The 13,457-nt window shown below is 36.5% G+C and overlaps 1 protein-coding gene across 3 annotated transcripts in view; it reads left to right on the forward strand.

The window, feature by feature from the left end:
• LEPR (leptin receptor) overlaps positions 1 to 13,457 on the forward strand; it is a 77,381-nt gene that overhangs the window by 21,148 nt on the left and 42,776 nt on the right. For all 3 annotated transcript variants that reach the window (XM_058538244.1, XM_058538242.1, XM_058538243.1), the window contains exons 3-4: positions 2,446 to 2,772; positions 5,037 to 5,160. In XM_058538244.1, the coding sequence (XP_058394227.1) occupies positions 2,446 to 2,772; positions 5,037 to 5,160 (451 nt within the window). The remainder of the gene's footprint in view (positions 1 to 2,445; positions 2,773 to 5,036; positions 5,161 to 13,457) is intronic.

Raw genomic sequence — 13,457 nt, forward strand, 5'->3', positions numbered from 1 at the left:
AAATGTAGCATTGTTAAATTACAAATATATATATATTTCAGATGACAGTCAAAATTTTAATTTTCTGTATCAAGGAGCAATTTACTAGTGGTAAATAAATAGCTATGACACAGAATGACGGGTTTATTCTCAAATGGAAGGGAAATGCCATTTTAAATGTTATTCCCCATTGTAACTCTGGTAAACAATGACAAGTATAATGTTATAAGGGAGTGTTATCAAGGGATGGTGGTGGGTACCTTCGAAATTTCCACCTTGACTATCACCAGAAGAATGCTTCCAGAAATTAAGTGTATACTAGCCTTCCTCCTACCCATTGCAGGAATATCCTCGAGAGAGAGCTTACAGATATTCTTCTAGTGTCTTGTGTTTTTAGTTTCTGTGAACCACAGCAGGCTTCTGTTTGACATTAGTCACACAGTGCCGATGACTTGTATGTGCTACTTTCACTTGTTTCTTACACGTTCTAGAGATATTCTGATTTTTGTAAAAAACTCAAATCATCTAATTTAGATTGTGTTCCAAGTGTTTGAAATTAAACTCAGGCTATCTTTAACAACACCCCTTTTTTCTGGCCACAATTACCTGTGTGTCAGCCAGTTCTGAGTATCTCCTTGGCCACTCCGATCTAAAGGTGCTCTTGTGAACCTCTCTACAAGTCTTCCCTGTGGTCCATAATGTTCTTTCTCCTTGTAGCCATCTATATATTTACAGAAGATATCCAGGATAACTCCACTGCTACAGATTTCAAAAAAACTATGCCACAAGGGACTATCAAAGAGGAATAACATACCCTTTCTCTCTTATGTTCTCTAATTTTTATTAGGCTCCACTCTAATGTTTCTCATTGGCTTTCCAAAAGGTTTGTGGTTTAATCAAGTTTTGTGAATCAGAAGAGGTCCTGGGATATTGTTACCATGATAACTTATGCATTCAGAAAAAATTCTGGATTCCTTGCTGTTTAGGGCTCACTTGAGAGAAAGAAATATCATTTGCTAAGGAAACATGTAAACAAAATAGAACCTCTTTGAACTGATTCAGTAGTTGCTGTGTCTATGACATTCATTATTATGTTTTAAATTTCAAATACTTTTTTGAGGCTTTTAGGCTAATTTCAGTTCAGCCAATTGAATCTTCCATGTGCAGCTAGAAAATATAATAATGCTTTTAATTAATACCACTACATATTCATGGTTTTGTAAAACCAAAGAAATAACCTGTTCTCTTTTTATTGAGATGTTCTGATTTCAGAAACGTGTTAGAAAGATTGAAATCCAAAGGAATGCAATGCAATGAGGATTCCCCTTTGGTGACCTTATGATACCTGACTGTTATCAGGGTGGGCAAAATAATATGAGTCATGTTAATCATTTTTGCCTTAATTTTTGCCCCTGATACCTATTTATATTAATTTCTATTTATAGAAAGGTTTAGAAACCAAACTGTTGCCAGTCATTACTTGTGTATTGTTTGAATATATTTACGTGTATTACTTTTGCAATTTAAAACTACTTTTGCAAATTGAGTTTTTAAAATTTCTATTTTCTTGTATTTTTACATTTACCCTAATCCTTCAAAATTCTCATTCTGTACACATCCCATCTTCTAAATTTGCTTTAAAATAGAAAAAGCAAAATTCTCAGAATTCTCATTCTGCATTAGTTTGTATATGAGGCAACACAGCTGTTGGATTATTAGGGTAACCGGTAAAAGAAAGAATTATAGAGAATTAATTATTATTTTATTTTCAAACAATTAAAAACAAGTATCACTTTTGAGGATTTTAGGGGTACAGGATTATATCATTGTTCATAATTTTTGTATGCCTAAAAAGTGATAGTTGTTTTTAGTTAGCAGTGGAAGATTCCTGGAGGAAGTCTGTCACTGTGCATCAGTTCTTGGAAAGTGCACTAAGGGCATGTTTAAATGATGTCATATTCCTGAAGGATCCTGGGCAGAGTCAGGAGATCATCCAGCTGTCCTGATGTTGAAGAAAAACCCTTTCTAAAAACACTCAGTAAAAGTAGTGTTAACATTTTGGTGTTATTGTCTTTAAGAAATATTAAAACAGCACTTTAATATTTGTTTGATATTTGCACATCCAGATATTTCCAATTTATGCTGTAAGTTAATTAGAATAATTTTTTTAGAAAAGGAAATTGAAATATTTAGCTATAATTTTCTTTCATTAAAATACAAATATAAGATGTTAGATTAATGAGGGAAATGAAGCATGAATTTCCAAAAAGGAGTGCTAGAGAGTCAAGTTATCTCTATAAATAAGTGCACCTCTCAAGTGTCACACATTGTACGGGGGGAGATTGAGTGCTTAGAAAGTTAAATTATTACTATTGAGCACTACATGTTTAATATTAGATACTTCCTATTTATGCCTACTCAAAATGATTAATTGTTTTTCTTTGTGTCTTTTTAATGTCCGTACAGAATTTATTTATGTGATAAGTGCCTTTAACTTGGCATATCCAATTACTCCCTGGAGATTTAAGTTGTCTTGCATGCCACCAAATACAACCTTTGACTTCCTCTTGCCTGCTGGAATCTCAAAGAACACTTCGGATTTGAATGGACATTATGAAGCAGTTGAAGCTAAATTTAATTCAAGTGGTACCTACTTTGCCAATTTATCATCAAAAACAACTTTCCACTGTTGCTTTTGGAGTGAGGAAGATAAAAACTGTTCTGTACCTGCAGATAACACCGAAGGGAAGGCATTTGTTTCAACAGGAAATTCTTTAGTTTTTCAACAAATAGGTAAGTATTTGAATGTTCCAAGCATTAGCCGTTGTTTAACTGTATTGAACAAAATGTTTCATTCTCTGAAACCTGTATGAAATAGACGTCTTATAGATGAGATTCTTGATGACACATATCATCATTTTATATTAGTAATAAAATTAGGATTCATCATATGACCCAATGAATAAGCCCAGAATTATTTTGTATCCCATAAAAATAAAATAAAAAGGTAACGAAGGGACTCTTTTTACCTATAAATACATTTCTTTTTTGTGTGTGTGTGAGGAAGGTCAACCCTGAGCTAACATCCATGCCAATCCTCCTCTTTTTGCTGAGGAAGACTGTCCCTGAGCTAACATCCATGCCAATCCTCTTCTTTTTGCTGAGGAAGACTGTCCCTGGGCTAACAGCTGTGCCCATCTTCCTCCACTTTATGTGGGACGCCACCACAGCGTGGCCTGACAAGCGGTGTGTCGGTGCGTGCCCAGGATCCGAACCCGGGCCGCCAGCAGCGGAGTGCACGCACTTAACCGCTACACCACGGGGCCGGCCCCTAAATACATTTCTTATAGTCTTCTAAATTTGCTTTAAAATAGAAAAAGCACACCTTATTTTTGTTAGATAAAATACCAAATGGCTAATAATACTGTTGAATTAGTTAAATTTTAAAGCATTTATGAATAATGATATTTGTTCAAGCAAGGAATCTCCCTGTAACCAATATATATTTTAAATCAAGGGGTTTTTGTTGTTTAAGTATAATGCATACTGAACATAGCTAGTGTGGTTATTAATTCTGCATCTGGAAATCTAAACAACAAAATTATTTCCAAGCTTACTGGAAAAGCTAAATAGAGCAGAGTTGGTTGACTGGGCAATATAAAGAGACCTACAGTATGAAAATAAAGGTGTACGTAAGTATCGCACCCTTGTGTAGGTTAATCAGAATTTCTCAGCCGCATCACTATTGGCACTTTGGGCCGGATAATTCTTGCTTTGGGGGGCTGTTCTGTGCCTTGTAGGATGTTTAGCAGCATCCTTAGTTTCTACTCACTAGATGCCAGCAGCGCTAGCTCCCCAGTTGTAAAATCAAAACATATCTCCAGACTTGGCCGGACGTCGTCTGCAGGGCCAAATAGCCCCTGGTTCAGCATCATTGATTTGATGAAAGAAACACTCCAGCTTGTTGAAATCAGTTTAGGAGTAAGGATAAGGCGTACATATGCAATAAAATCAGAGATTTAAAACAAGTTAGTAGTGATAACTTCTGATGTCTTCAATTGAGTTTATAGGCATTTAATTTAATTTTAAATGAAGTATTTTTTTAATTTGTAAGAGAATTTAGCCATTCCAGTGATTATTAATATCCTAAGAGTGAACTTAAGAAGTCAAGGTCCTTGTGATGAGCCTTAAAATGATCAAAAAATGTCTGCACTTTCTTCAGTTATCAAAAGGAGTGATTATGGTGCTGTAGATTTTAATTTTACATCTAAATAAAGGCTCATAATCAGTTACTTCTAAGTGAGTTTAAGTTTTTGTAACTAAAGGTAAGTGGTGATTAATGAGGATTTCCATTTATTATTATGCCAACTAGGCTGTTTACTTCATAGGGCTCAACAGCGTTTCAAAGTCTCTCCCAGCCGGAAATCCTACAGGTTTGGGGAAATGTTAATGTCGCCTCAAGATAGTTTTAGCATTGTTTTAAGTTAGTCATGATTTTCAATTGTTTCTATTCTTGCTTTGTACATTACAAATCACTAATAGTTTAATCTTTCGTTATCAGGTGAGTTTTTCAGTGTGCAGTGAAATATATTTGCATCAGTTGTATTTGGGGCCTGTAATATTACAATATCAGGAATTTAAGATGTGTACCGTAGTCCAGATGTGAATCAGCATGCTTTTATTGGTGAAGCAGACACGTAAATACTGCTCCAAATTTGCTTGTACTTTGATATTTAATGTCTCTTTTCTCTTGGAGAATGAGAATGAACTGAGCCAATAAATTTTGGGGTCTTTTGTCCCTTAAGTGGTTCAGGGTTAAAAAAAGTTTTAGAAGCAAGAATTGAATTTAATTCTCTTACTTTACGAAAAAGGAAACTGAAGGCCAAAGGGCCTGAATGACATGGGCAGACACGCACCGCTAGTTAGAGCCTGTCCTTTCTCTCTCAGAATGGGCGTGGACGTTGTATCCGAACACTGGTAAATTTAATTTAGCTCTTCTCTTTCACTGAGTTGTTCAGAATGTTTTTCAGATTTAATGTAGTTTATTTTTAATTCAGGTGCAAACTGGAACATACAGTGCTGGATGAAAGAGGACTTGAAATTATTCATCTGTTATATGGAGTCATTATTTAAGAATCCTTTCAAGAATTTTGACCTTAAGGTCCATCTTTTATATGTTCTGTAAGTATCAAATAAATTAATTTGGACATTTCTACAACACAATTTTTTTTTAAATGCAAGAGCTTCCACGTACGGAAGTGGGTTATGAGACCTCTCCTACCCTACATCTCCTTTTATATCTGTGTACATTTCTAGGAGGCAGTTTATATATAGTTTTTAATACAATGTTCTTCTCCATTAGGTTTCCTCTTTTCTCTTCCTGTTGATTCAGGTAGCAAGACTGCTGATAGGATAGGCATATGTTCTGAGGGAAGTGTGAACTCTGAGGAGGATATACTGTGGTTGGTTCTGAGAGAGAATGTGGGAGAAAAAAACCCGGTTACTGGAACCAACTGCAGCTACCCAGGAGAAGAGCCTTTGCTGGGGAGATGCTTTCAAGAATGGGAAGCAAAGCAGGAAGGATCAAGTGCCTTGTTCCTCCATCAGCCTTCTAGTGCCCCCAATAGGCAGAATTTAGCAAGAATCCAGGAGGTTTGCAGAGTTCCAGCCCCAGCATGGGAACAGAGTATAGAAGGGTGGGTTTGGAGCTAAGAGACAAGAGCTTAATCACCAGGATAATTCACCCTGTTGGCTGTTTAGCATCCACACACACCTTTCTACACTTGCTTGAACTACTACTTCCCTATAACTTCATGCTTCCACCTAATAAGATGCAACTACACTTTGAACAAAAGGAAATACTCTTATCCTCTCCCCAAAATGGGGGGATGCTATGTCCCAGTTGTCATTGTATCCATTTCTGGGCAACATTTATAGTTTCGATCTCGGGGCAATAATAATTGCTCCTCATTCAATCACAGTCCCACATGAATGAATATTCTGTAAGCTAAATACTAAATTGTAAAGTTAACACCACTGAGAATCCTTATGTGAAATAATAAGGGGAAAGAGGAGATTGAGAAGAGATTAGTTAATATATACAAATATATATACACACTCATACACAAGCACGCTATAAGGAAGAAAATATGCATGGCTGCCACCATCCTCATTTTTGTAGTGATTATCAGGCTGTAGTTAATATTTATAACTTATGTTAGACCACTAGACTAATTCTTAAAGTCACCCCACAGCAGTAGCCCAGCTAGGATCCCGCAGCTGTCAATCTGGACATTGAGTGTTCCTATGGTCATCGTTTCCGCCTCCAATGCTAGTCACTGGATGCTACCACTGATGAATCTAGAAGGCCCTGCTTCTTTGTGCAATTTTCATTAGGGCCAGTGTCCTCAATGGGAGTATGTAACTTGTGAGAACGTGCCCTCGCTGCCAGTGTTTCACCCTCAAAAAATGGTAGATTTTCCAGTCCGATGCTGGGCAGCCAAGAAACCTAGACCAATGTCCACAACAGAAATGACTGAGCTATGAATCCCTAGAGGCCCAGGAAGCCTGGCTGAGGTTGGAAAGTGGGGAAGCTGGAGGCATAACTGGTAATGTGTGGCCATGGTGGGCATTGAAAGGATGGTAGAGAATGAGCTTGTTTCTAGTCTATAGAAAATGACCCAGCAGGGAGAGAAAAGTTGAAGATATGGTGGAAGGGGACCCGCTGGAGATGTATGATGGCGAGTGAGTTGGACAGGCAAGTTCCAGAAAAAGAGCGCAGATGGAGGGTTGGTCTTAAGTGGAGGAGGCTCCTCTCAACTTCTTAGTATTGAGAGAAGAAAAGAAGCACCGTGGGGGATGAAGATATATTTGAGGTTTGGGGGAGAAAAGTTCCTGCTTTTTGAGCAAAATGGATTTTAGTTCAGAGGTCAGAATTCCTTTGCAAAGTAGCACATTCCTGTGATGACCTAAATACTTTGGATGGTGATCAAAAACTTACTGGGTGCCTTTGAGAGAATTTCAAATATTATTAGTGGGTGAGAGCAGTGTGCTCAGTTTAAAAGCTCTGTAACCACGTGTAAGGATTTAAATTTTGTTACAGATAGACTGTATTTATGTCTTGAGCCCTGCATTTTCTGAAAAAAGATATATATGAATATATCAAAGCGTTATAAAGTGGCATGGTAACTTAGACGCAGCTGAGAATTTTAAGTTCAGTTTAGTCAGCTAAGTAGTCATTGTTCTATTCATCTGACTGATAGGACTCAGAAAAATGAGAAAATTATGATAAATTAACTAGATTTTCGACTTGCTCACATGATGAATTTAGCAGATTTTTTTGACGACTTTATTTTGAACTTAGGTTTCTAAAACTTGTCATAATTGCATACAATTTGAGAAACGTTCTCTTGCCTTTTTTTCTGCCACATTAATTGTTCTTTTTTCTGATTTAGTTAATATGTCCATTTTACCAATTGTCACATGCTATTTCTGCCTTGAATTCTGTTTTCATATGCATCTCTGGGCAATATATCTCCAAATAATTTAAATAAGACTCTTCAGATCAGGAGGAAGAGCTGGCCAGTATAACAAATGAGACCTCCATGGAAGAGAAAATCCATAATGGTGGTTACAATAGAAAAGTTTTTAATCAAAATCGCCTTCTCTGAACATTAGAGAACTCACGAGAGAAATCTTTCAAATGCTTCCATGTGTAAATAAGTATATTTTTTAAAAGAAACTAAAACTTAGTATTTATAAGGGACTTAGAGCCCTATAAATACATCCCTTAAGGGAAAGCGTTATTTGAGCTCAGATATTAGTGTTTATCAGAGAATCCAAAGGAGAGATACCATAGAAATGTGATATTTTGGAACTGTTTTAGACATTTTTATCTTAGACCTAGAAAGGAAATCCTCTTCTTCCTTAATTAGGTGCCTACTGTGTACACCAGGCATAGTGTGGGGAACAACGTTAAACAGCTCAGACTCAATCCCTGCCCTCCTGTAGCTCCGAGTAAAGACAAAGAACATAACAACAAAGTTGAAAATGCTGTGGTGTCATAAACACAGGGACTTGTGGAAACATACATAAGAAGTATTCACCACCCCATTTTACCACTCCCTTTAAAGAAAACCAAGTTTTGAACTGTGTGACTACATCATATCTTCAGAAGTCAATATAAAAAGGCAACAAAAGCGGCTTCTGGCAGCCAGCCCCGATGGTCTAGTGGTTAATTTGGTGCGCTCTGCTTTGGTGGCCTGGGTTTGGTTCCCAGGTGCGGAACCACACAACTTGTCTGTCACTGGCCTTGCTGTGGCAGTGGCTCACATTAAAAAAAAAAGAGGAGGATTGGCAACAGATGTTAGCTCACGGCAAATTTTCCCCAGCCGCCCCCACCCCCCTCAAAAGGTAGCTTCTGGCCATGAGGGAATAATAGGGTCTGGGATTACTCTTCTGTCGTGAACAACTAGAAAACTTGATAAAATGTGGGAAACATCTATTTTCAGATACTGGACAAAGGCAGAACAGAATTGTGATTCCTGAGAGAAGAAAACAAAGTGAATCCTTTATAACTCAGGCCTTCTGGACTTGAGGCAATTTCCAGAACATTGGCACAAGGCTGGGGAACTCAAACAGAACCCAGAAATGTTGCTGAACTGAGGAGATAGAGATAGGCATTCAGAGTGTAAGGGGGCTCGAATCCATGGGGCAGAGTACTGGAAGCAGGGAAGTACACAGAAATTAGCAGTGGGGTGCCCTTCACTCTTTGGTTGAATACCCATCTGGCCATGATGTCAGGTAAGGACTTCTAGGAAGAGAACAATTACCAGGAGCTGTAAGCTAAACAATTCCCAGAAGTCACACAGGGCCAGGAATTAGTCGAGTTTCACCAAGTAGATTGGAGAGACCTTGAAGAATATCAATGACATTCAGTAGAAACCCCATAATAGTCACACTTTAAAAGTGGGGCCGAATTAGCCCTAGAGTCAAGGCTACTCTATACTATCCCCAAAAGAGCTTGAAAGAAACATGAAAGGTTCAAACTGGTACCCAAGTAACTGAACTGACTGCCAGAACAAAAGCCAACATTCTTTGAAGAAAATAATACAGTCTAACACTCAAAAATGTAATGTTCACAATGTCTGGCATCCAGTTAAAAATACTAGATATATGAAAGAACAGGAAAATGTAACATAACCAGGGGAAAAAGGAAAATCGGTCAATAGAAACAGCCCCAGAAATGACAGAGATGATAGAATTAGCAGACAAGGACAGCTATTATTAATATGCTCCACATGCTTGAGGATATAAAGGAAAACATAAATATAATGAGGAAAGAAATTGATGATAGAAAAAAGAACCAACTGAAATTTTTAGAGAAGAAAAATAATGTGAACTGGGATGTTTTAGGAATGGTGTTATTCAATCAAGAAATATTTAGTGTGCACAGGACACGGTGCTGAGCTCTGTGAGAAGTACACTTTCCTTCCTTCCTATCAGGATGGGCTCATGGATTCTTGTTTTATTTCATGGGCTGTAATCAGTTACTATCATTATTTATTTTGCTGCTCAAATTGTCCCTTATTTGGCCAGTGGGGACTTATTCAAGCTGCCCCTCTGTCCTTTTAATGTGTCCCCAACATTTTTTTGAGGACTTCTTACTTTCTGGCACTACAAGATATTTCAGGTTGATTTTATACTTTTCCTGCTATCCCACTGGAATCAGCCATTTCTCCAAGGAGCCCTAATTCCTCTTCATTGGAGAATGGTATTTACAAAGTGGTATCTGGGGGCTACATGCTCTTTGTCACTTGGGTGGCATTGTTTCTAGGCCCTCTCATCTACAGAGCTAGTTATATGTATGTGTACGCACCATACACACACGATGTGTATGTATGATATAAACAAATCTGTATTTCTCTCTCTCTCTGTATATACATATATTAAAAGCATGTGTTCATGCTAATATCTCTCGTTCTAGTCTAAAACCACAGGATCCATTCTAGCCTTCCTTTTTTTTTTTGGAACCGCTTTCTCCAACAGTGAGAAAAAACCTGGCTTCCCTTTCCTACAATATATTACCTATTTGCTCAGTCCTAGAATATATGTAATGTAGTTTTGGAATTCTAACCTACATCACTGTGAAAAGCAAACATGCTAACTAGAGTACAGTGTTTGTTTAGACTCATTTGTCTTTGCCAGCTAGAGGTCACGTGGTAAAATACTATGTTGCAGAGTTACTTTCCCCTTCCGCTCTGCCCCAGCCCCGTTATATTTATATTCTTAACTTGATATACATTAAAATCTATTTGTTTATGTTTGCATTCCTTTTTTCTTCCTCCCTCCCATCCTTGATTTTCTATTTGTTTGGTCATATCTCACATCTGAAGAATACTTTGTGTTTTACGAAATGCGTCTGAAACTTGTCACCTTGATGAGATTTATCTAGGTCAGTACTTCTTACCTGGACCCAATTCACAAGCTCTGGGGTGGAGCTCCTGGTTTGGGGACCACACTTTGAGAAGTGCTGATCTATGACACGTTAAAAACAGATTCCTTAGCCCCAGACCTGCCGGCTTCTCCATGGAGGGTCCAGGAATCTATTTTCAACAAGGCTCCGGGTGATTCTTACGATGAGACTGGTCCGGGACACTGACCTGGGCTTGGAAATTATTTGGGATTGCCAAAGTAGATTTTTTTGGTAATATTTGTATAGATTACCCATTCTGAGATTTAAAATAAGTGACTTGATTAAATGATATAGAAAGCTAATACTAAATTTTCCAATTCCTCTTTATTGGTTCGTCCACTGTGTTTTGCTCTCAGTTTATGTCATAGTCAGGAACTTGGATGGCACCTATTTGGTGTTATTTCCATGATAATTTAGCATAGATCTTTGCTTAGAGAAGTTTGAATATAGTCATAGAAAAATTTTCTGGGAACAAATAATTTGACCAAAGATCAGAGGACAGAATGTCCTTTCTATAAACCACTGTGGCTACCAAAATGAAATTTCGGTACTAAATACTTATATATCTAACTTCTGAATAGAAAAATTGCCCAAATGGTGAAATTTGCAAAGAAGCCAAATTTAAAGTTTATTCGACAAATTTTTCTTTTACTATTTTCACTTTCAAGTAAAGTTTACTGACATATAGAGAGATTAAATAAACAGTGGCGCTGAATTTGTATGTGTGTGTGTGTGTGTGTGTTGGTAAGGCATAAAATATTTTACTGCATAAAAATTTTTCAAGAATTTCAGAAATTCTTAAGTTTTGGATATTTTAAGCCAATGAATCTCTTTCCTATTTTAAAAATTTGATCATCATTTTAATCCTTATACTTTAAAATTATTAAATTTTCAGAGCATCATTTGATGTTCATATATACTTAAACTTTTAAAAGTCTTTTGGAAGGTAAAAGAAGTTCTTAAGCTGACTTTGGCAAGTAACAAGGCTGGTATATTCCAGATTCCACACAAACTTGGAATAACTTCTGTTCTCACAAATATGAGAAATATCTAATGTTTTCCTCAAGGAAAAAATAATTTGAAATAATTCTGTAATTCTCTAATATTCTGACTTATAGAAATATTAGCATGATTCAGATTATAATTATTCTTTAGTGGTGGCCGCTAATGTCTTTATTAATCCCCTAAATAAAATGGCAGTGGTAGCAATGGCATTTATCTTGTGATAATAAAGCATCTTGGGTGTCATGAAACGAGCACTGAGCATGGACGCACGGACTTGAGGTGAGTTCCAGGTCTACATTCTCTCTGAGCCTCGGTTTCATCCTATAAAGTAGGTGATATTAGTTTCCTCATAAGGTGGTTTGAAAAATTGAATTAGATAGTGATCCCCAAGGTGTATTATGTAAATTGTCAATATGCTACCTAATGAAATTTGATGATATATTTAATGTAGTTTCTCTATTTTTGTGTCCTTTGCCCATCAGGTACCCACCAGTGGGGAGGATAAATGTTTTTGGCCTATAGCTGGGATTGAAACATTTTCTCTTAAAGGGCCAGATGGTGACTATGTTAGACTTTGCCGGCCATACTGTCTCTGTCACAACCTTGTAGCCATGGTTAATACGTAAATGAATGAACATGACTATGTTTATGGACACTGAAATTTGACTTGCATATAATTTCCATGAATCACGGAACATTCTTCCTCTTTTTCTTTTTTTAAACCATTTGAAAATGTAAGAAACCTTTCTTAGCTCACAGGCTGTACAAAAACAGGGGTATTTGGCTTGTGTGCTGTAGTTGCCTGATCTTTGCTTAGAACATTCGAAAATTAGTTTTAGATTGATTCTTAGAGCTTCATAATGGGGTTATCTTTTGGGGTGGTTTGGGAAATTTCTAAATGGAGATGCTTTTTTTAAAAGAACAAATTATGAATTACTATAACATATGTATAATATAGCATATATACTATATAATACATAGTCATTATTATGAATATATGCTATACATTTTACTTTTTGTGTATATTGAAATTATAAAGAAAGTGAAAATGGGATTGATTAAATAGAACCCACAACCATGAAGCAATAGAGAAACCACAGAGTTAATCTAATTGGCAATCAGCCTTATTCTGCAAACTTCCGTTGTATTTAGAAAAGGATGGCATTGGCAAGGCCATCGAAAGTAAGACGATGTAATTCTAACTTTCCTTTTTCTTTTAAAAAAGAAAAATATCACTAGAATTTCCTATTCTTTAAAAAATTTTAATGGAGAATATGTGTCCTGTTTTCTGTTCAGTTCTATTTTTGCCTTAAAATTTGGGAGTTCTTCAGTCAGAGCATAATACCCTGCAAACATGTTTCTGACATAAAATACCACAATTTTTTCAATTTGTTCTCTCCTCTTTTAATAAAAGCTTTTATTTTAATATTTGCAAAACATGTAAAAGGCATGGCGTGATATTGTTTTTAAATCTCATTTCATTGGCTTTGTTTAAAGATTTAGGTAAAATTGAAAGTGCCTCCAATTTAAAACAATATCTTATGGGTGTATAGTACTTAAAGTTTTCAAAAACACTTTCATGTAATTGTCTCTGATATTCACAACAACCTTGTAAAGATAGATGGTGCAGGCGTTTTCTGTTTTACCGATTCAGGAAACTGAGGCTCCCAAAGATGAACTTACTTGTCTGTGCTCTTGTGGCTCATAAACAGACAGAAGAACTTGATTAGGTCTCAGTGTTAGTTTAATGTGCTTGTTACAATAATGTTATCCCTTACACAGCACCCAGTAGACTGCTTTGCACATAAAAAGGTTTGTAAATGTTGTTTTCCGATTGATTTTTTAGGACTAAAGTAATGCTAAAGTCTATCTCAGGAAACTTGAAAATCTATCATAATTCAAAACATTTGATACTTGTGGGGTGTGTATAGTCAGATTAGGGTCCATATCTTTCATGTTGTGTTTATGTCTAAATGCTTATGTATAGGCTAGTTAGCAC

This window comes from Diceros bicornis, chromosome 4 (assembly GCF_020826845.1).
Source record: "Diceros bicornis minor isolate mBicDic1 chromosome 4, mDicBic1.mat.cur, whole genome shotgun sequence".
NCBI lineage: Eukaryota > Metazoa > Chordata > Mammalia > Perissodactyla > Rhinocerotidae > Diceros > Diceros bicornis.